At 40.3% G+C, this 25,537-nt stretch overlaps 2 protein-coding genes across 3 annotated transcripts in view; one reads left to right on the top strand and one right to left on the bottom strand.

Annotated features, from left to right (window-relative positions):
- LOC306789406 (calsyntenin-2-like) overlaps positions 1–6,136 on the top strand; it is a 58,604-nt gene extending 52,468 nt beyond the window's left edge. The window contains exons 12-17 of the mRNA XM_079285332.1: positions 1,349–1,554; positions 1,744–1,911; positions 2,195–2,340; positions 2,629–2,749; positions 3,223–3,413; positions 3,568–6,136. Coding sequence (XP_079141458.1) covers positions 1,349–1,554; positions 1,744–1,911; positions 2,195–2,340; positions 2,629–2,749; positions 3,223–3,413; positions 3,568–3,789 — 1,054 coding nt within the window. The 3' untranslated portion in view covers positions 3,790–6,136. The remainder of the gene's footprint in view (positions 1–1,348; positions 1,555–1,743; positions 1,912–2,194; positions 2,341–2,628; positions 2,750–3,222; positions 3,414–3,567) is intronic.
- Positions 6,137–11,379: 5,243 nt separating this feature from the next.
- The window catches only part of LOC306789407 (SPRY domain-containing SOCS box protein 4-like), a 68,490-nt gene continuing 54,332 nt past the window's right edge, over positions 11,380–25,537 (bottom strand). For both annotated transcript variants that reach the window (XM_079285334.1, XM_079285333.1), the window contains exon 3: positions 11,380–12,046. In XM_079285334.1, coding sequence (XP_079141460.1) covers positions 11,919–12,046 — 128 coding nt within the window. In that variant the 3' untranslated portion in view covers positions 11,380–11,918. The remainder of the gene's footprint in view (positions 12,047–25,537) is intronic.

Below are 25,537 nucleotides of genomic sequence, written 5' to 3'. Positions count from 1 at the left end.
AGCTGCGTTTCTTGTCTTTTTGTTACGAACACCTGTCTTGTTATATTTAGCTTTTCTTTCAAATGGGCTATTTCTCCTTTTGGAGATGTATTCTTGTATGAGGTCAAAGCTAATTACACTCACTTCAAACGTGTGCAAGGGATGCTTTACTTCATTGCAACATTTTGTTTTTGTAACTTAACAGTTTACGAAGGGATGCTTCAGTTTGAATTGGGATTTTCAGACTTTTTTTAATTATGTTATTATTATTTTTTTTAACTGTTAGACACAATTTTCAAAGAGCAAAGAGTAACATATTGAAACCACCCAGTACACGAAAACCTGTTTTTGACATTTTACCCAATATACATACTGTAATTATATACATTCTTCAGAACAAATGGGGATACTGAAGTGAACACCAAATAATGTCACGAAGTCCCCGTCACACAGTAATATATGGTGAACATGAACATTTTCTGTCCATCAATGAAAACAAGACAATCACTTTGGGGGCAAAACTTTGAATATAAAGATGTTGAATTAAAGGAGGATTTTTGGGGTTCGGTTATGTCATAAATTAGCCTTTGAAACTAGTAAGTGATATTCACATTATGCAAAATCATCAAAACATATACCTAAATCTTTTGAAGTAGCCTGTATTTGTAAGTGTTTGTTGTAACTGTCGTTATAAAAATCTTGTTCTGGCATTTAACAAACCTTTAGAAGTGATATTCAGTTATCAACTGGAAAATGAAACAAAGTCGTGCAACTTAAAGACCTTGAAAAGTTAAGTAAAACCCGTTTCATTATTATACACAAGCGATATGTGTGCTTGTGTTTTCGTCCCTGCTCCTCTTACTGGTTTGAAGTGAGCAGGACTCAAAAGGTACCAAAGACAATGCCACATATTTCTGTGAATCAATCAGGATTCAGACACTTTTGAATCAAAATCTTATGACAGTTGGCGGTTGTTTGCTGATGTTGCCAGGCTACGGCAATCACATCTGATCAAACCCGTACCCACACAATCCCGATGAGGCAGTTTAGTTGTGTAGTGTTGAACAGAAACGAAAATAACTGAGTGTGTTTTTTCATACCACCTCTTTTTATTTATTATTGACATATTGCTTATTTTGTCATATATTTATCTGATAAAAATGTTTTCTGGGCTTTTTAACACATGTTTTCTGTGCGTCCATTTTCTATGCTGATCCTAAAATCCATGAGTACAGCACTATGTCTCCTCCTGGAATACAAACAATCTGCATTTCGTAATTACAAAATGATGAGCAGTGGAGCAGTAACACCATCTTTCCCTGTAACCCCTCTCTTCCTCTTCTTCTGCGTGTGTGTGTGTGTGTGTCAGGTGTTTCGGCGAGGACACGTGTCTCTCCATCCCAGACATCAAGTCAGTGGTGATGGTCCTGCCGCCCAGTGAACCGAGAATCACCATTGCAGGATCTAATCGTCTCGTCAGGCCCGCCGATGACCTGCGGGGCGCACTGGGTGTGGCACCCTTCAAAGAGCTTCACATCACCAGCACAGTGATGAAGGGAGACAGCTTTGGTGGATGTGAGTGGAGAGGATTGTTAAGATGCTCTCATTTCATACCAGCCTTGTAGCAATATTATCGTTCATTTTAAAGAAAATGCGTTTTTTAAATACCTGTTACGGTTAGGGTTGTAATCTTTTTTGCGTTTATGTGCACTGGATATTTATAATTTTGGATCTACACTATTCATTCTGTGTCCATGCGTACAGCCCATAGACAAGGTGTGATGGAGGTGATGCATAACTTGGACTACTGCGATGTGCTGGTAATTGGGGAAGAACTGAGTCCTGAGACAGAGAGTTTGGAGATTCATCACAGTGCCTTGTTGGGAAAACACCTGGATGCCACCAACTCCACCTCTGGAATATCAATATACGGTAGGGCTTACCACTCTGGCAAGAGGGATGATGTGTGGCTCTAATGCTCTATGCTGGGAAGACATCGTGAAATGCACATCCTTTCCACCTTAAAACCGTGACGAATATCTCTAAAATGCTTTGCCCTTTATACAGCAATAAGATCCACGATCTATAGAGTAAGACAGCTGTGAAGGTCCCTGAAATCTCGTGTAATAACGTATTTCAGGTACAAACTGACACACAGTGCTGCATGACATATTTTAGACCGGAGTATCACACATTTCTTCTTGCGTGTTACAAGGTGTGGACTCCATGGCCCACTATGAGCAGGCACTGAGACAGCTGCGCTACAGGAACTGGCGACCAGCCACCCTGAGTGAGAGAAAGTTCAGACTCACCTGCTCTGAACTCAACGGACGTTACACCAGCAATGAGTTCAATTTGGAGGTCGGTTTGATGTATTTCAAGAGCCATATTTGACCTCTTTTTTACTCTCTTCTTCTCTTCATGTCCTTCACTCTGTATCAACTCCCTGTGGTCTGTCATGTGTCTTTTTCGTGCTCCTTTTCTCCATTTTCTTTTATCTTGCTTGTGATCTTTCCTGTGCTCAGTTAGTTCCTTTCGTACCACATTGTCTGCCATCTTCCTTTTAGTTTCTTTATTTTGGTTGCACAAATGATGGTCCACCTTCTTTTTCTTGGGGATAATAGTCTTCGTCTCTCCTCTGTACTTAAGGTTAGTGCTCTTCACCACTCAGCACCTGTGGAACATGTCAATCATATGGCTGCCCAACCTCAGTACATGAGACCCGTCCATCACCCGCTCATGATACACACTTTCAACTCGCACATGTCAGGTAAGCCACAAATGTCATTCAAATGTATTCTGTGGTGGAGATTTGGTGCTGTAAGGATTGTTGCATTCATGACAGACCGGTTATAAGTCACTATGAGTGACATTTGTTTTATATTGATATGGTAATGACAATAATGGTCAACCCTAAAATATTGTCCCAATATCAATATCAAAGGGTCAAACTATTTCACATTTGATTTTCCCCATATTGCCTAGCCCCGCTAAAAACTATAATATACAGTGCTATGAGCATATATATGTTTATAATGCATTATAGACACATAGGCGTCAAAGAAAGATGTTTTAACTGAACGATCATGTGCTTATTATCACCAGCTTTCTAAGATGAGATAAGATGATTAAACTGGAGGTTGTTGTAAAGCATTGTCTAACTAAATTGCTGCAACCCAAGATACGAATCTGCAGCTGTCTATGTGTACATGATATATACAGTATATACCTTTTCTCCTTCAGGAGCAGCACCACCAGCAGCCACAGCAGTTATTGTGGTCTGTATCGCCGCCCTGGTGGTGATTGTGGTCATTGGCGTGTACAGGATCCACGCCACACATCAGGAGGGGTCCAGAGAAGATGAGGAGGAGGTCAAAGACACTGAGGAAGACTGGGACAACTCTGCACTCACCATCACTGTCAACCCCATGGAGGTTGGATTACTTTTTTAAATTTAGTTTTGAGATGTTTTACTCCTTCAGAATGCTCATTTAAACATCTTACAAATAGCTCTATTACATTTGATGCCACCGTAAAGTGGATTTGGGAGCTGTGGTGACCTTTACTAAATCACGCTTTGTTTTCTAGAACGTAGGAGGAGCTCAGCCGCATGATGAGGAGGAGAAAGAAGAAGAGCGTGATGAGGAGGAAGAAGAAGAAGAGGATGAGGAACAGGTGGGAGGAATGACAAGTGCAGAGTCCGACAACAGTGATGCAGATGAAGAGGATGGAGAAGAAGAGAGAGAAGAGGTGGAAGAGAGGAAGCAGAAGGAAAAAATAGAGTGGGACAGTTCCTCCACAACATACTGACCACACATACATAAACATATATCTGCACATACAAACATTCTTTACATATACGTCTCTCTCTCTCTCTCTCTCTCTCTCTCTCTCTCTCTCTCTCCGTCTCTGTCTCTCTCTGTCTCTCTCTGTCTCTGTGTCTATCCCTCTCTCTATATCAACCACACACACACACACACACACGCACACAAACATGCGTTAGGCAGACATTCCTTTATGCTCGCTACAGGTAGGGCCGACAAACACAAACACACACACACAAACACACACACACACACACACACACACACACACACACACACAAACACACGGACACACAAACAAAACAGAATCTCTGATAAAATTATTTACAATCTGTTGCTGGAAAAAAACACTTTGAATCTTCCCACGTTGTCGTTTTTAGTGACACATCTCCCTCTGCTGGACAAAGTCAGAACTACAGAATCAGCTGCAGTCCCACACTGCTGGAAAACATTGTCTGTGCATATGTATATTGTCATTCGCAGTCAATGAAGCTAAATATAGGATGAATATCAAACAAGCACAGTCTTCTCATTATATATTCACACTTATGTGATGAAATTAAATCTAAACTCTTGAATTTAGTGACACAAATGATCTCCAATTCTTACGTTAACACAATAATGTGGGCTTTTATCCAAACATTTAATACGTGAAAGTGGATGTGTCAACAGATTACTTTTGTATCGTTTATGTTTTAAACAGATTCTCTGCAAGATAGTGAGTTATTAGCAGATTTATCATGTATTTATCATGTATCCATAAACGTATTTATTTGTTGATGTATCCATGAACATTTAAAAATAGAATTCCTTTGGCCTATATAGTAGGTATAACATAGCCGTATTGTCACTCAGTGTATATATCCTCTGTTGCAATATTTAACTCAAATCTCTCCCTCTGTGTGATCAGTGCTGAGTTTTGTGGCCTGGACACTAAAGAGAAACAACCTGGATATTTGATCTCCTACCATAAGCATTTCATATTCATCCTTATTTATATACAAAGCAGCATTATTAACTTCGAATATATTACACCTTTAATTTCTCAAAAGTATTTTAAAGTTAAATTGATCACTGATCTGACAAAAAAAGTTGATTGTAGTTAAAATACTTTGTTTGCATCTGCCTGTGTACCAACTCTATCAATACTGTGGCCTATTGTAGCTTCTACTGTTTAGGGTTTGATCAGTTCTCTTTCTTTTTTCAGCAGATGAAATAATACAGAGATGTTACTGTATGCCACTGTTGTTCTGTGTTTTTAATCCCATAGTAAAAGGAGCCCTCTATGCAATTATGGGCCCAGTATAAAGGACCAGTACACAGAAACAGGGGTACTCCAGCGATTTAAAACTGCACTCGCTTAATGGTTTGGGACGTACAAGAGACAGATTTGGGGAAAAAGGTCAAAATTGCAACAGAGACAGCAGAGCAACTGAGTAGCATCTCTTCTTAGACCAGCTTGGCAAATGCACAAGGGCTGGTTTCACAAATATTTTAACTTTACACAACACAATACCAACTTCAACTGTGTGCTTTAGATCAAGCTCACTTAGATATATGTCTATAAATTGATCCATTGCATAAATGTAATGATAAGTAAGATTCATTTGCTATGGATTCTGGGTAAATGTGTGTGACAATACAAAAAACCTGCTCTGAGTCCCAACTTAGCCTAAGATTAACACAACTACTGTTATTGTCAGTTATTACTGTCATGAATGAGACTAATCGCAGAGCAAAACACTATCGACACCTCTGTCAAATATGTTTTTGAAACCAGGATAAAGGTTTGTCACATGTCAAAGTTAAAATATCCCCGATTCCATCATCAAGGTTATATTCTCAGACTTGACAGATGGAGAAGTTTTCCTTTTGACAAGTAAACGGTAATGTGTTAAATTAATGGTGTGCCCCTTATACAGTCAGATGAAGACCCACTGGTGTTTGTTTCCTGGTGTTATCAAGTCGTCACTCCTGCACAACTTCACCAGGACAACAAACAGAAGTGCACAGTATCAATGACTATTACTCCCTCTGAACTGATACGTCTCCTGCCCCTCCCTGTTGGCCTATTCACCTGTGATTGTGATGTCATCATTGTGAAACAATTGCCTTGTTTCCCTCGTCCCTCTCTGTCATATTGTGCTTCTGAAAGATCAAAGTGAAAAAGATTCTTTTACATATAATAACAAACCCTGTAAAAATGTTCAAGACAGTTATTTTATATATCTGTTTCTTTTTCTTTTGTAAACAAAATGGTTGGGATTTCTCTCTTTAGTGGTCATCCCACTGCTTTCTGTATATTGACCAATAAAGACTTGTTTTAGACTCTTCACAGCTCTCCTACTTGTTTGTGGACTGACGGACGTGTGTGTGTGTGTGTGTGTGTGTGTGTGTGTGTGTGTGTGTGTGTGTGTGTGTGTGTGTGTGTGTGTTGGCAAACTGAGAGATTTACATAATTGATGAGCTGCCATTATTAGCTGATTGATGAGCTGGGCCAAAAAAAGGCCTGATATGTAATACGTATTCTACTCCAACATATGAGGAACACATGTCAAAGATGTGCAATTGAACATCAGGCAATGCTGCATATTAGCATTTGGCCTCAATAAGTAGTAATAATGATCAAAAAAAGAAAGAAGTCATAGGGTAGCATGTCAAAAAAACAGTTATGTATGTCAAAAGTCTTTAAAAAAAAAAGTCTGAATATAGTATGTGAAAAAAGTCATGAAAAAGTCATAACATAGCATGTCGAATAAAAAGTCAAAGTACAATCAAAAATGTAAAAGAATAGTATGTCAAAAAAAGTTTTAAAAAAGTCACAGTATAGTATATCGAAAAAAAGTCATTGTATAGTATCTCACAAAAAGTAAAATAAAGTCATAGTATAGCAAATCAAAATAAGTCATAGTGTTGTACATCATAAAAGTCACAAAAAAGTCAAAGTGTAGCAAATAAATAAATCATAGTAAGTCGAAAAAAGTCACAGTATGTCGAAAAAAGTCAGTTTAATATGTCAAAAAAGTCATAGCATAATATGTCAATATGTCATTGTATACTGTGTCAAAAAAGTCAAAGAATAGTATGTCTAAAATAAATCATATGAAGTCATAGAATATTATCTCAAAAAAGTCACAGTATAGTAGGTCCAAAAAGTAATATTATAGTATGTCAAATTAAGTCACAATATAGCATGTCCAAAAAATCTAATAGTATGTTAAAATTTTTTTTAAAGTCATAGACAATGTCAAAAACAATTAAAAAAGCCATAGTATGTCCAAAACAGTTATTTTTAAATAAACCATAGCATAGTATGTCGAAAAAGTTTTTCAAAAAAAGACATAGTATAGAATGTCGAAAGAGAAAAAGTTTTAAAAAGTCATAACATAGAAAATAAAGTAAAAGAAAGTCATAACGAATATGTTAAAAAATGTTTATAAAAAGTCATAGTATAGTAAGTCAATTCAAGTAGTATTTTGAAAAAAGGAATTGTATGGAATGTCAAAAAGGTCATAGTATAGCATGTCAAAGTGTGTCAAAAACGTAATGTTATAGAACGTCAAAAAAGGTTTTAAAAAGTCATAGTATGTCGAAAACAATCGTGGTATATGATTTCAAAAAAAGAAATTGAAAAGTATGTCGAAGAAAGTTTAAAAACAGTCAGAGTACAGTGTGTTAAAAAAGTCATAGTATAGCGTCTCAATTTAAAAATAAAAGCATTGTATAGCATGTCAAAAAAAGTATAGAATTACGAAAAAGGAAAAGAAAGTCATGTCGAAAAAAGTCATATTGTACCATGTTGAAAAAAGTTTTTTTTATAAGTCATACAATAGAAATCATCGTAACAGTCATTGTATCTAGTATGCTGATAATAGTCAAAGTAAAGTGTAAAAGTAAGAAAAAGACTGCTCTCCACTTAGCCACAGTCGCCCAGGAAAGTACATGCTGCTGGCACGGCTTTGCCAACAAAGTAAGGCGGAGCTCTGATAATGACAAACAGAGAGTGGCTCTATTTTCTGTTGAAGTAGAAATTACACCAACATAATTCCAAGCTCTTTTTTTTTATTGGGTGTTTGCTGCTATAACAATACTTGTAAATCACAAATCCATTCTACCAGGAGTGGGGATTGAACCCACGAGGGCTGATGCCCATTGGATCTTAAGTCCAACGCCTTAACCACTCGGCCATCCTGGTGACTATTGTACAACATGTAGGAAAAAGGCATAGTGAAGTATGTCAAAGAAAGTAAAGAAAGCTATAGTATTGTATGTCAAAACATGTCATAGTATTGTATATTTTTACATACCATACTATGACATTGTTTGACTTCATTTGACATACTATACTATGACCTTTTTTGACATAGTATGTCGAATGAAGTCCAAACAAAGTCTTATGTGGACATACAGCCTTCTCATCGGACTGTCAGCAAGAAAGGAAAGAAAACTATTACTTAAAACATCACAAGCCAAAACATTTGGGAACTGATTTTTCAGATAACATGAAATTAAGTTTAGCAGAAAAACAAAAATAAGACAATGTAAGTAAAACTTGGATTGGATTGTCTACCATACGATGCGGTGCATAAACACACAGTCCGTTATAAAAGGAAACATGTAAAGTCACCATGTTATTCACAGAAATATTAAGTTTAGTTTAATAAAGCTATCATGCAATGTAGTAAAGTAAAGAAAACAAATGGCATATCTTCATCTTTGAATACTATTTGATTGTTCCTTATCATGCTTAGAATATACTGCTTAATACTTCTAATTTGAACTGAAGTGCATTTTAAATGCCCTCATTTGAGTTGACCATGCAGATCTTGTGGGGATGAAGTGTTGCTGCTCTGCTTTGGCCTCCCGCTTGCAACAGTGCTGACGATTCATTTTTGTACTCAGCAGGTCCCTGAGGATGAAGAAATACCATCGTCTCATTAGTAGCTTAATGGCCTTTTTAACTGATGCGCACCGAATGTTCAATAACATTCAAACAGAAACTTGCAGGTTGGATTTATTTTTAATCTAAATTAATACTTTCATAAAAATGAACATTTAAAAAGGTGATGCACAATTTTATGACAAGACATTGGGACAGCAATTCAGGGAGAGTTTCTGTGTGTGCAGTATGCAGGCAGGAATACAGTGGAAAACACCATCTGCTGTATCTGGTACATCACAGTACTAGGATACTGCATGTTCAAATGTTTAATCCTCTTCAAAAGTATTTCATAGATTTAGTTAATTAAGAGGTTTTATAATAGCATTTGTATTGTCTACTCTTCTGCTACTTCTCCACCATATTTCAGAGGGAAATGTTGTATTTTTACTCCACTATATTGATCTGACAGCTGAAGTACCGTTGTACTTTATTTTACATATAAAACAAGTGTATGTAACGTAGCTAGATTCAACTCCCTCAACCAGCGACACCATTAAATGGTGAATTTGACCTGTGGAAAGAAACACAAAGAACATCCTCCAGACACTTTTCAAATTCACTTGGCTTTTATTCACATTTCATATCTGTTGACATCTCAACTGCACCGTCTGTCCATACATTCCACTACTTTTCTGAATGGGCCTTTTCTCCCCATCCTAGCTGATAAAAACAAGAGTTCAGACCACCATCGTCACAAATAATAGTAATAATAATAATAACAACAATAATAATACTAAAAGCAGCATTAAAGAAACAACTTTTGATTTCTCTCTCCCTTCATCACCAGCATATTTGTATTAAATGTACCTGAATGTAACCATCAATCATCAGACAAACAAATAGCTTGTGATAAATAATAATAATCATCATCATCCTGCCATCATCAGAATCGAACTCCACACTCACAATAATAGTAATAATAATAATAATGTAGAATACAAACTCAAGATGTTAAAAAAAAGTGACTCAAGCCTTTTTTAGGAAATAAAACATGATTGGTCTACAGTGTGTGTGTGTGTGTGTGTGTGTGCGCGTTGGTCAACTGCATCCTATTCTGATCCAGAATCTGCTCTGCGCTGCAGTAGCAGTAATGTTCCAACATCCCGCTCCAGCCTTTCTTAAAGGTCCAGTGAGACTAGATCTGCTATGGTCCTGTCTGTTTGTTTGTTTGTTTGTTTGTGGTCATTAAGACAGTTGTGCGGACAGCAGACAGATACTGTCTGGTACCAGTGAGCTACAGCAGGCTGCTACAACAGCAGGGGAGGCTCTTCTTACTGCCAACAGCATGATAGCACTACAGTTACACTGCGATGGGCCACGACCTACAGCTCCTACAGACGCATTCACGCACTCCAAGGCTTCGTATGAAATACTTTGGTTGTGATTGACATCATAACACATGATTTAGTGTCCTGTGAGTATTGGTTCTCAGTGCTACTTAACAAACCAAGCACTTCTCTCCTGTTCACTGCTGCATTAAAGCCCTTTTCAGACACATAGTTCCTTGACGGCAATCCTAATAAGTTGGACCTACTAATATTTCTATCACACTTCTTACACCATGCAAGTTTTAATTGGATACTATCGTAAAGGCCACAGCAGCACAAATTATGCACATCAAAGGATTAAATGCACGTCTTGTTCACTAATTAAAAGCTCTTAAAAGGTGTTTTCTCCCTCAGCTGCTACTCTGATCGATGGGGTTCTACAAGAACATTATTTTCAGTTGGAAGTTCGAAAGGTTTTGCTTGTTTCATATTAGGGATTTGTGCATTTCCTCTCCTGTCAGCTCGTCTGACTGGTTGAAAGTCAGAGGCTGAGCTCATTTAGAAAAAGGTGACGCACATATTTCCATCCATCAATCAGCAACTCAGCAATATTTAAATTGAAATCGGATTGCAATTTGGTGGGTTGTTTGGATTATTGTCAATCAAATCTGATCGAATATCTAGATGTCAGACCATAAAAATGATCAGACCCACCTTAATTTTTCAAGTTATGTTTAGGCTAACTGCATGGATGAAATGAGACATGTGTATGTAAAAGTTCTTTACATACACATATGAGGAATCGAGAAATCCAATGTAACGTCTTGTCATTTTGTACTTGGCCATTCTAGTATAAAAGGCAGCAAAATAAAATGAATGTGATAAAATAAACTAATAACTGATGAAACTGATGAGTGGGAACTGGTGGTGAGCTTCTTTCACCCTGACTATGGTCATCAATTAAGGCTAAAACAGCAAAAGACATTTTAAAAATCCATCACTGATGCAATATTCTTCCTTCATATCATTATCTTTCTATTCCACCACGCCCTCTCCTGCACCAGGTGCTAAATACTGTACGAGCATTGTGAATATATCCACAACAAACTTCTACGTAACCATCTCTGAATGACAGAAAGCCATCACTTTACCTGACAGACGTCACTTACTCCATGTCTGAAAAGGGCTTCGCTCTCATCAAATGTTTGCATAAAGCCAGGAGATGAGTTCACCGTGCTTATTTCTATCTACTGAACTTTGCACACACCTTGCAGCCATGTTTTTGATCTACTCTGTATGAGATGTGAGCTTTTTGGTCGGGCCCCGAGTCAATCAGATAAAAACAACATCAGTGCTGAATCCTCTTTCGTTCGTCTGGGCACTGCAGCCTGTGGAGACCATGAATACAGGCTACGGTGCCCAACAGCAATGATATGGTCACTGACTGTATGTCAGAAAGGCCTCCAGGGAAAGGATTAGTGCGCTTTCTCAGCGCAGTGTTCGTTCTCATCGCTAGGTGGCAGTGGTCATCGGAACACTGTCACCTCTGAACCACATCGAAAGGCTTTTCTTTCTGGATGAGTGAGACACTGATGGGATACCATCATCAATAATTCATTTCAAGTCAAAAACAAATGAAAAAGCAGCTCGAAATCCAAAATAAGCTGGTGCCTTCTTTGTTTGAAAGCCTGGACCTCCTCTGTCAGTTCTTCATTCATATCTTACTCTCAATCCTTTTAATAAATCCATCTTTTGTCGAGCTATGGCGCTCTCAGTGTGGACATGCTTCCATCTGTAATCCTCTCCTTGCATCCTTTAATTAATACATTTTATTCATCCATCTCTAGACTTTCCGGTGGTCTGGTTTGTGTCCTTTGCTCCCAGTTGGCTCTACTGGTGTGTTAGTCACTGGTATTGGAGGTAACTTTTCAGGGACTGGGGCAGAGGGAGGCTCTCGATCTCCTGAAGCCGCTCCCGACCCAAAGCCAGGCGGGCTGCACGCCGACACAGATCCATCAAAGGAAGAGGTTCGGCTGAGGAGAGGGAGAAAGATAGAAAGATCAAATAAGTAAAGAGAGGATGTATGAGTCTCTACACACTTTACACACACACACACACACAGCACAAGGCTTATGTCGGTAACATTAAAGGCCACTCACACAACGACTCAACAATTATTCCCTGAAACAGAATCCACACAGCGCACTCGCCTCTCCGTCTCTCTAACCCGACACCCAGGCACACACTCGAACTCGACACTCGCACACCTGTGTGTCCCTGTACAACTCTTCCCTTTATTCAAAGCAGGTCAATCACAAATCGGTCATAGAATGAACCAACGAGTCATGATTAGGGTATTTTTAACCGAGTGTAACCGCGACGTTGAAGCAGAAATAAATCCACTGCTTTTTCAGGTTGTACAGGGTAACGTTTTGTCAACTACACAACATTTGTGCCTTACCAGAAACAACCAGGTATCCAATGGCAATAAAAGAGCAACAATACTTTTACTGTATTTATATTTGTGAACAAATATTTTGCAGTTTGAATAATGAATACTGCTGGACATAGTTCGTTTTTAAAAGATATGTTTAGTGACAGTTGCAAGCGTCAAATCATCATTTTTCCAGAGACTTTCAGGGGCTCTCAAGTGTCAAGGGGTTTCGGATCCCCCCAGACACATCGCATTCTGTAAAACTGCTGGCAACTCTGTCTTTATTACATGCATAATACATGTTAATATCCGTCATGCATGAATAAATGAATGAGAGAGGAGCAGAGGGGTAGAGGGAGTGATGATGCACACCTTTAAATATTTTAACCTCCTCCTCAAACACACGTACACGTGTGTACTGTGTGTACACTGTTTGTAATAAGTTATATTACTTTGAGTCCATTTTGAAGAGCGTCTGTCACATCGACTTTCTATCCTGCTGAAAAGCTCATTCTGGGGAGACTGACTGCCACAGTGGCCCCGTGGCGTCACTCTGCTCTCCGTACTGTGAGCTCCTGGTCAGGCTGCAGCTCTCACAGACCACGGAGTAGAGGAGGCGGAGGGACGGTGGCCATCGAATTACCATTTCCATGTGACTTTAATGAACACATCCGAAACAAACAATCTTGTGGTAATTCCCATCTACAAAACTCACAAATTGTACACAAACATTAAAAAAAAGAACCTTCCGAAAAATGTGCCACTAGAGTCTGACCAATACATCAGCTAATGTTAGCTTAGCACAGGTAATGGGGTTGTGTTTCAAATGACTGCTGCATTTTTGATCTGGTTGCAGGTTAACAAGATACCCAGATGTCACCTTTTCTTTTCTTTGCTCTTTCTTTTTAGAAAAGAGCAATGCAGAAAATATTTAGGTAGTATCTTCATATTTGTTGACAATTGCTGCTTTTGCCAGGAAAGTTTATGAGTTGAGAACAGTATTTGGGCTGCTATTCAAAGCTCAAAGTGCTTAGACAGCAAAACAATGACCAATGTGGAAGCTAAACCCAATTAAACTTGACAAGGAAGTCAAACAGAATGCTTTTGAACCAAACACTGACATATTGGTATCGCCGTAAGTTTGCAGATACAACAATAAACTGCAGTTCAGAAATAATTGTCTTAACTTTGTAACAGTGTCACCAGCAGAATGTATCCACCAGAGAGCACCGTCAAGTCAAGTCCCACTAAATACAGTATTTTGTAGAAATGTAAGGGATCTTTTTTTATGTGTATGTGTTGATGGAAACAAAGGTTGATAATGAACCTTACTTCTGCATCTCAGAAACTATCAGAGGCAGAGAAGATGCTCCAAGGAGTAGTTGAGTCGGTCTGGATGTTGTGTATCTGGAGTCATTTGTTCATATTGGAGGGAAGTCTGACATCAAATTTTCAAACCCAATAAAGTAACGATGAAAAAAGAAAAAACACAAACAGTAAACATAAACTTGCTCATTTAATGTCAAGTATGTACTCTTTGTCCTTCTCCCTTCAATGACTTTAACAGCTTGGCCTCATGGCTTCCTCCATACGGATTTTACAGTATCATCCGTTTCAATTAATAGCAACAACCACTTCTGATTGGCTTAATTACACAGCAGAGTGGGAGGGAGGGAGGGAGGGAGGGAGGAGAGGTGAACTCCATGATCCAACAGCCCCGGCCCCACCTCGTCAAACCCTTCCACCTGAGAACACGCTCAGTCAGGCGAATGCTGTATCCACACATAGCTTACTAAACTTCACAGCACACGCAAAAGCCTAGAACCTATAGTGAACCTCCCCAACGCAATGGCAGAACAACAATGGAAGTAATTTAGATGGAAAGGGTGAGAGAGAAAGAGGAGGGGTAACAATGAGAGCAGCGAGAAGAAAATATCCAATCACTTGATGTGTGAAGTTGCAGAAAGAAAGACCTCCTTTCAGCAGAGATACCCTTCGAGATGATGTCTTTATCTTGCAACTGTGAGTTCGTGGTGCGTATCTTATTTTGGAGGTGTGAAGGCCTTTGTGGGGATCCTGTGTGACATTAAAGCAGCTAGTCCATCAGTCTGCCTCTTCCTGCTGTTCTTGTTTTAAAAAAACACACGCTTCCATCACCCGCTGTATTTCTGGACGTCCTCAATCACCTGCTGCAGTAGCTGCACCGCTGTGTGTGTGTGTGTGTGTGTGTTCAAGGTTAAACCAACAGGATAAAGGACTACCGAGCCTCTCAACACACACACAACATGTACATACTTCAGCTCTACATTAGTGTGTTCTTGCAGTGTCACATTAATGCTCATCAACGCTCCTAATGTCACGATGACACAATGTCAGGGGTGATTTTTAGTTTTGCCTCCGTTTGACTCTCAATTACGCTGCTATTATGAGCTGCTCTTGTCCCATTAACAAGGTATACAGCAGATGGACGCCGTTGTATGAACAGCTGATACGTGATTCACACAAGTCATTTTGTGTGCATCTAACAATTATTTTCTTATGAATAATTATCATAAATTAATCTGTTGATTATCTTTGGAAAAATGCATTATTCATTTAATCTATTCAAATTCATTCAACAGTGAACATGCCCATAAGAACTTCTCAGTCCAAGGTATTCAATAAACAATGACATGAAATTGAGAAAATCTAAAAAGCTTGAAATAGCAAATGTATCGATCAGTTATGCACAAAAAACATGTTCAATTGTGAAAACCTTGCACACTCACCTGTACCACTGCACTACAGTTTGCAATTTGTCTTCAATCCATATACTTCCACACTTAATCTGCTGTTGTGCATGTTCCAGACCTCGACGGCTCAGTTAATAGACTAATCGTTTCAGCTCTGATGTATATCAACAAACACAAAATGACCCACGAAAAGCAGCTCATACTGGTTTTCGATAATTACTGCACTTAAATGTAGTTAGAGTGCGAGAGCTGAAGAACAACAGAGCAGGCTCATTAGCAGCTCTAAATATAGAGCCAACAGAAATAAACAGCGATGCTATAAGACGGCTTTACTGCCACCCTGGCTGATGACCAGAGAGACAGAGCGTGTTTACGGACACACTGCTTTCGATTGGCTAATGTCCTCTTTTTGTTATAAGAACAGATGCCAAGCAAAGTCTGCCTTGGATAAAAATATGTATTTAACTTAAATATTGAATGATATGAAGAATCAAAAGTTAACTTGCACAAAAATCAAGAAAAAGTCAAAACCAAAAGACCAAAAACAACGTGATAACTGTTACATAAGATCGTCTATGCTGCGTGACAACACGCAAACATAAATGCAGCTCATTAGCTGTTCTACATTTGTTCTGCAAACTTCCAGAGAAAAGCAGTATTCGTGCGGAAGAGTCAACTGAAACCACATGAGCGTGCATCTGAAAGTGCCCATTTGAGATTACTTTGGCTCGTGAGTAAGCTTTGACGTGTGCATGAGAGCAATTTTGTACCAGATCCAAATAATGTGAGCACACTCGTCGGCCCTTTAGTGCTCAGTTACGTGGAGACACTTTCAGCAGACGACACTGTGGTTGCTGAGAGGAAGGACACACTGTCAACTCTCTGTGTTTCTCTCCCTCCATCTGACGAGATTTATTTGGCATTGTGTTGCTGGCCACCTGAAGAATGGACAGTCCAATGTTCACCCTCGTTTAGCTCCGTTTTGGTCTCCATTGTTAACCTTCTGCAGGAATGGAAAGATGGATTACGATCACATGTTAATTCTCACCTTTTAAGTTACTGTGATCATTCTTTTAATACATTATAGGAGTGGTTAGAATAATGCATTATAAATATTATATATGTTCTATATGTATAACACAGGCCCCAGAAGAAGTAACATCCAGGTATCTCATAATATTGGTGTAGCGCTATAGGGGATCCAGAAGCTGCTTTTTAAGTTTGTCTGAATACTAATCATCAGCTGCCCTCCAGATGTGTATAATGGCTTTGTATTGCATTCTACAAGTTATTAACAACTGCTATTTCAATGTATCATGAACGATAATGACACATTTTATACTATCAGCATCTTCTAAATGACGCTAATGAGGAGAGATACTGAGGATGATCAGCAGCAGCTCATTTACCCCCGCATCATTACACATTCAGTGCATTAAGAAGAATTACACTTCAAAATGCTGCAGGGCTGAATATCATCAGTGTGTGTGAATATCTTAACCTGTACTTCACCGCAGAGATGCAAAGGATCATTTTGTCGGTGACACATTAAATCAGTTTTCTCACGTGAGAAAAGCGCATTGTCCTTTATATATCTCTTCAGAGTTGAATTAAAATGAGTAAGTTGAAGTTAGCGATCCTAAAGGTTTCATTCAACGGTGCTTAGCAGAAAGGTTTAGCAGTCTGGAGTCATTGGCTGCCTCCGAAATTCCATATTAACATGCTATTTTTTTAATTGCGTGCATATTTCCATTTTTTTTGTGAGTAAACAAAGGAGAATGTCGCCATAGACACAGAGTTTGTAATACTACAAATATATAAATACTGCAATACTTTCATCAGTGGGCCAGAGGCTCAATCCCCATTGTCCCTCCTACGTTTAGCCAAAACTAGTGACTTTACAAAACTTTATTTAAAAGAAAATCTTTGAGATTGCCACTTTCAACTGTGAAATGAATCCTGAACAATCTTTGGGCCCATTACTGAGGAACAGAAATTCAAAAAGAGATGAGCTGAGAGTGTGAACAAGAATCCTGTGAAGTGCTTTATTTCCTCTTTGCTCAGGAACACATGTCGGCACATGCAGTTACCACAGGACGACCTTTTAGAAACTTGTTTTCGCCACAATCCGCTTTGATGATTCATTTATATGAAGGTGGCAGACCTCTATGAATTTTGGAATACGGTTTTTACAAAAGCTGAGTACTGGATGTGTGAAGTGATCCCAGCTAGTGAAGAACTTCTTCCCTGATGAGACATTTTATATGGATATGAATTGTGACCCTGGGTCTGGAGCGAAGGGAACAAGAAGTAATAGGGGCACACAGTGTGACATGGCGCCTGTAATGAGATGCAGTGCACAGCAGTACAGGGCAGGATTTATTGTCTGTGTGGACATTGATAATGAGAAAGAGGGTGACAGCATCACTTTTATGACGGATGCTAAAACTGACCTGAGGGGACGGCCGGGAGCCAAAAAAAAAAAAAGAAAAAAAAAAGAAGCCTGGCAGATGATAAGTGAGTTCAAAAGAAATACTGCAGAGAAAGTCAGTGAAAAGACAAAACTCTTCAAGCCAAACTAAATACTAACCTCTCCTTTCTTTTTGTGTTAGGCAATTTAAACTGTGGTGACATTGCACATTGCAGCTATTGTCCACTTTTTTAAATGAAGTGTTTTTTGGACACATTTGTGGAAACGAACACACACTGACATTGTGAGAGCCGGCATTGTTCGCAGTTGCTCCTGAGTGGAGCGCGTCGTAGCGAGCTAAGCTAACTAGCCTCCATTTAAAAAGGGGAAGCTATCTCTTTTTTTTCTGACTGTAGTCAACCTAGTTTACTAATGCTAGAGATAATTCCCACAAGACACTCTGTTGTCTCATCTCCTGCTGAGACCTCTCAAGTGTTGTATTTTAGAGAGGTGGGGGGGTCTAGCTAGCGTTAGCCGTCTCGCTTTCAAGGTCCAGTTGTAGCGATGGCCAGCTGGTTATTGCCAAGTGATACGACGAAGTATTGTTTGCGTCCATACTTGCACTTACTGCACCGAATAAATTACGGTATTGACTGCCGCAGCTAAAAATCCACGTCCCCTGAAGCACCCTAACGTAAGCCCACTGTCACTGCAGAACAATAAATAAAATGTACATTTATTTTCTTGGTAAAAAACTAACTAACTACTAAGCACATGAGTCAAAATAATAGATATACTGATTACTTTTGAAAGACATACGTTGCATATAGACTAGATGGCTCAGGGAAACATGATCCTCTCCTCTTTCTCAAGTCTTCCTCCCTCCTTTTGCCACAGCTCCATCTCATTTGTAACAATACACCTCGCTCCTCTTTCCTCCTGCAAAGCCACTTCTCCTGCAAAGAATGCAACCCTCTGCCGGCTTTCTTCTCTACCATCCATTGCTTTGCTTCCCTGCCCTTCTCTCTCACACTCGCTTTTTCATCTTTTTCCCTTTGTACTCTCCAAGGTCAGGGAGTTTGATCTGCTCTGGCACATTAGAAATCCTCGCTGTCGGGTGAAAGCTTGATTATCTTCAAAATGTCAACAAGAGACGGAAAAACAGGTGTGCGTTGAGCTTGATGACAATGCAGTTTTCTTGATTATCCGGTTGCTTTTGGAAGTGCTTCTAAACCCGAGAGGATGAAGAATTTAGAGGAGCATGTAATCCTTTAATCCTTTAATTAAAGTCAATATGAAATGAAAATGAACTAAACTGTAATTGCAAAGTTTGCACACAACAACAGTGGTAAAATGGGGCCTAATATACAATCCAAGTGCTGTGTACATATACACAGAGTAATCAGTTACAGGTTAAAATTACCAACAGCTCAGTAATGTGACCTATTGTGGTATATTTCAAAGCAATCCTTCGCTTTTTCTTTCCTGATCTAACACCATCCTGTCGACCCTCTGAAGTGTGCTTTTCTATCACGCGAAACATGCAAGAACAAACATTTACCCGATGGAAAACCACAAACGTGCTGACGGGTAGAAAAACAGACACAGAGTGCAAACGTATGCCAGGTCACGAACAGAGGAAATCAAACCGACAAATACACAAATCAAGAAAGATCAGAGAAAAACTCAAATGGTGTGAAGTAAACAAACACGAAAGGCAAACAAAATCCCCGGCTACGCATAAACATCGGCTTCAAGCTGGCCATGTCCGGTCACATGTAGGGCGATTGAACTTCATTACTTTTTGGAAATATGTCTGTGGCTCACTTTTCACACACTTTACTTTAAAAGCTCTACTGCGCCGCTTACTGATCGACCAACCTCAGCCGATCTGCTGAGAGACGACAGCAGTGCAGCAAAAACAGCTCAGTAACGTTTCAGTCAATTCTGAACATCGAGAGAAACTGAACAAAACAACAGTATTCAGACCTCACTTAAAAAAAAGACAACAAATGAAAGGATTAGCCTGGCAGGAGGCTGAGCTTGACTCTTTGTGTGCAGTGTCCTCCTTTTCGAAACACACAAGACGCTGAACTCCTAACACCAGCGTTCTTCAAAGCCACCGAGGGAAGTTGGCGTGATCCGTAACTAATGTACCTCCGGTGGTGTCCTGTATCCTCTTACACAGCACATTGTGTTACGCCATCAATTCTTTAGCACAATCACACTTAAACACACACTGAAGCAGCGTGTTGTGCAGAACTAATGCAGTAATGTTGCTACAATCCATGGAGGATTTGTTAGAAAACCCTTTTGGACTAAAACAGGATGCAGCCGCAGGGTGGGAGGACTAATGCCTACAAACATAGTCGTACTAAGTCCGTCCCACACAGCTTCAAGAGAGGAGGGTGTGAAAATCCTTCTTTTCCTGATATCCTCACTGAGCAAACTCCATCCTGAGATATTTGGCTAAAGCTAACTTTGGTGCTTAAATTGTTTATGCAGATCCTGTGGTATGAGTCATTTCTTACCAGCCACATCAGTGTCACGCAAAAAAGATGGGCACTGTGGGCAGAGCTGGCTAGTAGAGAGGAGTTGGTGGTAATACAAGCCATGCCAGCGTTTCTTTTTAAAGCCCTGTTCTCTCTTTACCATGGCGCATTACTGTGAACCCACTGTTCACCGTCTCCTCTGGGATGAGAGGCAGAGTGATAAGAGAAACAGGAGGAGGAAAGATGTGAAGGAGAGGTGGAAATATAAGGGGAGCGGGGGAGTGCGAGGAGGACTGGGGTGAGAAAGAGGAGAAGAGGAAGATGGGAAGAGGTCATGAGATGAGAGAGGAGGATGCACACGAAGAGGAGAGCGGGTGACAAATAGGAACAGAGAGAGCGCACAGCCGGCCTGTCTGACCCTGAGATATCCTTGACAGTTACAAACTGCAGGTGGGCGGACCTTGTTCATAAAAATGTCAACATTAGAAGAAATGTGTTGGCATGATTTACTAAGCACACTTTCAATTGATGTTCCTGCTTACATGCAGTTATTCAAACATGATTGAACATCGTTCGGCCCTGCGTGTGTAATCTGCAGAGAAACTGCTGATGTTGATCCACTGTGGCATTAGAGTGAATTAAAAAACAAATACCAACATGAGCAACCTGTTCAGTCAGACAGAGAATGAGTGTGAATCGTCAAATGGCAAAACCTTCATACAGTAAAATGAAAAGGACAAGGAAATACAATTGCTTAAAACTGTACTCATCAATATTTAATATGAACAATGGAAAAGATGTAAAACATGAAAGGTGTTATTTGAAGTGAGAAACCCACAGAACACTGCAGTTCCCCTCTGCTATATGTGGTATTTTAAAGTCGTGTTCAGTTGTTTTGGTTCACTCTCACCGCTCTCATTAGCCCATTTAGCAGCCTAAGAGCCAGATATTTCTTAAAGTCATTGTGGGACTTACATTCATCAAGTGGCCAGAAAGACGACTCCAAATAAATGCTTTTGTTGCACAACCATGTTGTACAATAAATGAAATGAACCTTGTAACTAATGTTGCTTCTGTTCTGGTGGGTGTGTAAATAGACGACTGATCACTAATATGTTCACCATATCTTTAACTTTGTAACGCGATGATTCGTCAATGTAATGATACGGCTTGTTACGCTGCCCCCAAGTGGCCAACAGACCAATTAATGCAGGTTTAATGTCCGTTTATACTCGGGCTAACCAAGAGCGCACCATTGTATCAAATTCATACGATATTCGATCGAATGAAAGTGTAGAGAAAATTATAGCAATACAAATATTGTAAGAATAAAATAAAAGGGATTAATACGTAATTAGTTCTCCCTTTTTAAACATTCAAGACTGGAAATTATTGGAAATTTGAATACGGTACATGAAAAAAAATTAGTAATTGCTACTCTTTTGTCATTAGAATATAACCTTTACAAGGAAGAGAAACATCTATAATGTATAGCAGGTGAATATAGTCAAGAATGTGGGAATACATAATTAATATCTACATATATTCTCTTCATTCGACCAATGTGTCCAGATGTGACGGGCAGCATCTTTATATGGAGGATCAGAAAAGCTTACTGTACATTGTGTGTGTGTGTGTGTGTGTGTGTGTCAGATAAAAGAACAAAGCTAGAGGTCAGGACAAATCGGGTGAAGTTGAGACACACGAGGTGAAAAGGATCAAAGAAGTACAGTTTAAAACAGAAGAGAGAAAAACACGCAGACGGATGACAGAAAAGTTAAAGGTGAAATAGAGGCGAGACCTCAGTGGATTAAGTGCCAATGGAGGAGGGAAAACACACTTAGACACGTGCATTACACAAGCATTAGCTCTCACACGTGCGCACGCGCCGCAGGCGGCCTCTCACCACCAACCTGACTGAGATAAAAACCCGGCTGATCCTTCTCAGGCTTTACCCGTCAGGTCAGAGTGTGTTTATCTGTGTGCATGTTTGTTCACATGCACTAAAGATCAGAGAGAAGAAAAAAAAACAGAGCGAGGCGGGAGGAAGAGACAGAAAGATTTCATTTCAGTGGAGGGTAATACTCTGTGCAATGTCGGAAATCACTCTTAAGCTGACACGGTAGATACAGCATTTCATCACACATTTACTAGACTCAAGCCATAGTGCAGCAATTCAGTACCGCAATTCCATAAAGTTCAGGGATTCACAAGAGTCAATATCCTGACTTTTTGTCCCTATAGGTCGAGCTTCAAAAACACCGGATCCAACAATTAAGGATGAAGACTGCAGAAAGACCAAAGATGGCACATGCTGTAGCACATGCACAAACAAACACTCACAGTAAACCATAATCTGTGAGGTGCACAGGCTCAGATTAAGGTGGCTGACGGACCAAACATTAGCGCACTGATAATGACAGAGAGGGACACCAGCACATTCACACCAACCGATCATGTGGATGAGCCTCGAGACATTTAAACGAGGATGGTGGAAGTAAAGATGTAGCCTCTGTGGACAACCATGAGTTCAAACGCCAATAAAACCTGCAGTGAACAAAAGTACTGTGTAAAAAATACAGCAAGGAAGAGAAATAAAAAAATAAACTTTAAGATTACAGATTAGGGATAATGAGATGGATGGATTCACTCTCTTTCTTCTCCTTTCTCTGCCTTTCATGACTTCAGTAATTGATCAATCTACAGTACAGCGAGCATACTAGACAACATTAAATGCCATGTTCACAAATCTTCACGTGAACTTAATATTTAGCTGGTTGGTCTCGCACAGGCAAGATCTCCAGTAGTGGCACCCTGCTGGGCCGGAGGCAGGTCTTTAAAACCAGAGGAAGTGGGCGGGGGTGTCGTCACCGCTGTACAGTACCTCACGTAACAGTGGTGGACGCACAAGGTTGGGCTTCATCTGAGAAGTTTGTGCCCCGAGAGGAGAAAATTGAACTGCAGAGAGCATTTTCTGCCTGTGGACTTAAAGGATCTCATGTTGTTCTGATAGTGATCCCTCTGCTGGACATCACTGAGCCCGAGAGGAGAGCGGTGGAGAGGAGGGCGTTGGAGAGGAGGGCGGTGGAGAGGAGAGCGGTGGAGAGGAGGGTGTTGGAGAGGAGAGCGGTGGAGAGGAGGGCATTGGAGAGGAGGGCGGTGGAGAGGAGAGCGGTGGAGAGGAGGGCGTTGGAGAGGAGAGCGGTGGAGAGGAGGGCATTGGAGAGGAGGGCGGTGGAGAGGAGAGCGGTGGAGAGGAGGGCGGTGGAGAGGAGAGCGGTGGAGAGGAGAGCGGTGGAGAGGAGAATGGAGATCTTCACCTCTGCAGTCTGGAGACACACGATGGTGTTGTTCACACTTGGAGACTGAGGGGAAGAGGGCACAGTGTGGAGGAGAAAATCCAATCGGGAGGCCCTGCTCTGCATTTGGCTGATGGAGAAGTGTTGCTATCAATACCACATGTTTGATAACAAGGCAGCTGCCATTGGCAAGCAAGAGAAAACTAAGCAGGTGGTGACTGGAGGTGGTAAGAAACAGGAAGGGACTTGGAAGTAAAAAATAACAAGGGCCCAGGAAGGAAGAGCAGAGGAGGCGAGGCAGATAGAAGGAAGGAAAGGAAAGCAGGAGCAGGTGAGCGAGCTGCTGCGTAAAGTGGAGGACGTGTTGCAGGAGAACCGTGGGTGGCACTTTTCCCTTCACATGTACGGGAAGGCTGGAAGGGGAATTCAGCCGGAGGGAGCAGAAGCTGAGAGCTTGACTGGAGGCAGAGACAGATGTGGGTAGTGTGAGGAGAAAACAAAAGATAAACATGAACTGCCAAAAACTGTTTAAAACTTATATTAAGCACCATCTAATGATAAATTATACATCAGCATGATAAATGACAATGAGGGTGCTGTAATTTATTGATGCAATATTGACGTCGTTGGAGTAAAATAATAAGTTAACTGTTTTTAGGGCATTTAAAAGTTTTAGGAATCGGCTCCTTCGATTAAAAGAATAGGATTTTACAGGGCAAAACATTTCCTAACGAATTCAGACGATATGAGAAATTCAGGATGTAATAACTTCCAGTACCAGGTGAATCTATTATTGACAAAATGTTCAGTTCCCTTGCAGGTTTGTAATTGTAAAGCCTTTTATAGCAGGTTTGCTTGAATTTGTTTTGTGTCTAAAATGATCAGGAATGTGAGACGTTGTGGGATCCCACCAGTACACATTCCCAAACAATGCTTATGAAACATGGGAATGTGCAACATTCTGGTAAACTAGCATTATTAAAATATATTTTGACATAAATGATCAATAAAAAATTTGGACAGTAAAATTATAGACAAGAAAGGCCGTCGTCATTGTTATTTAATATTTTTTTGCCTTTTCGATTTGCTAAAATGAGGCAATCACTGTCACTGCATGCAGGCTTTCACGGCAGAACTGAGGGACGTGTCGTCTTCCATCCATTTCATTACATCTGAACAAATTGTCAATTGGCTTCAGGGATTGCTGTCTCTGCCTGGCTGACACAGACAGTTAATCCTCATCTCTGAATCACAGTCATGATCCCGAGCAAGGTCAGTCGTGCTGTAACCAACGAGGTCAGTCTCGGCGCGGGACATTAGGCAGGGCCAGAGAAGCCCTAAATACACAACATCAGATCGAGCAAATATCTCTGTCCCTCACACTGGAGTCGGTTCACTTCATTCAAACCGTGCAGTGATTATAAACCAACATGCCCAAAAGACCAGAGCGTGTTGTCAATGCATTATTTGGAGCAATATAAATATTTTCAACCCTGTATGCTGAAGGAAATCTAAAATGTAAGCCGCCAAGGTGCATTGTGGGTAACATAGGCGCCAGGTTTTGACAAAAAAAAGAATGCATGGAGTAAAGAAAGACAATATCTCGGCCAATCAGAAGATCGGCGATTCGATCCCTGGCTCCTCCAGTCCATGTCGATGTGTCCTCGGGCGAGACACTTCACCCCTAATTGCTCTGAAAGACTGTGCCTATGGTGTATGGGTGGGTTGTGTGGTTGTGAATACTTAAGTTAGTCCTGATGGGCAGGTGGCAACTTGCATGGTAGCCTCTGCCATCAGTGTATGAATGGATGTGAATGGGTGACTGATGGAGTGTTGAAGAACTTTGAGTGGTCGGAGGACTAGAAAGGCGCTATACAAGTACATATACCCGTCCATTTAATCTTCTCCCTCTAGGGCTTTGTATTGATGCCTCTGACAAAATGAACTGGAATTTGAAGCTGAGATACTTTAACTTTCAGCGCAGAGTGTAACAAATGTTCTCTGCTCAGAGCAGCAACAGGATGCACATCAGCACGTCTTTCCCTTTGAAAGCACGAGATGAAGGAGCCAGTGGTCTGAACACAATCCGATAAAGCGTGACCCATTCTGGTGTCACTTTTCTCTCTTTCTGTAACCTAGCAACATCCATCCATCCCC

Source organism: Melanostigma gelatinosum (assembly GCF_949748355.1).
Source record: "Melanostigma gelatinosum genome assembly, chromosome: 15".
In the NCBI taxonomy this organism is placed as follows: Eukaryota; Metazoa; Chordata; class Actinopteri; order Perciformes; family Zoarcidae; genus Melanostigma; species Melanostigma gelatinosum.
Note: the sequence above shows the minus strand (reverse complement) of the source record. Positions and strands in the feature narration are given on the sequence as shown.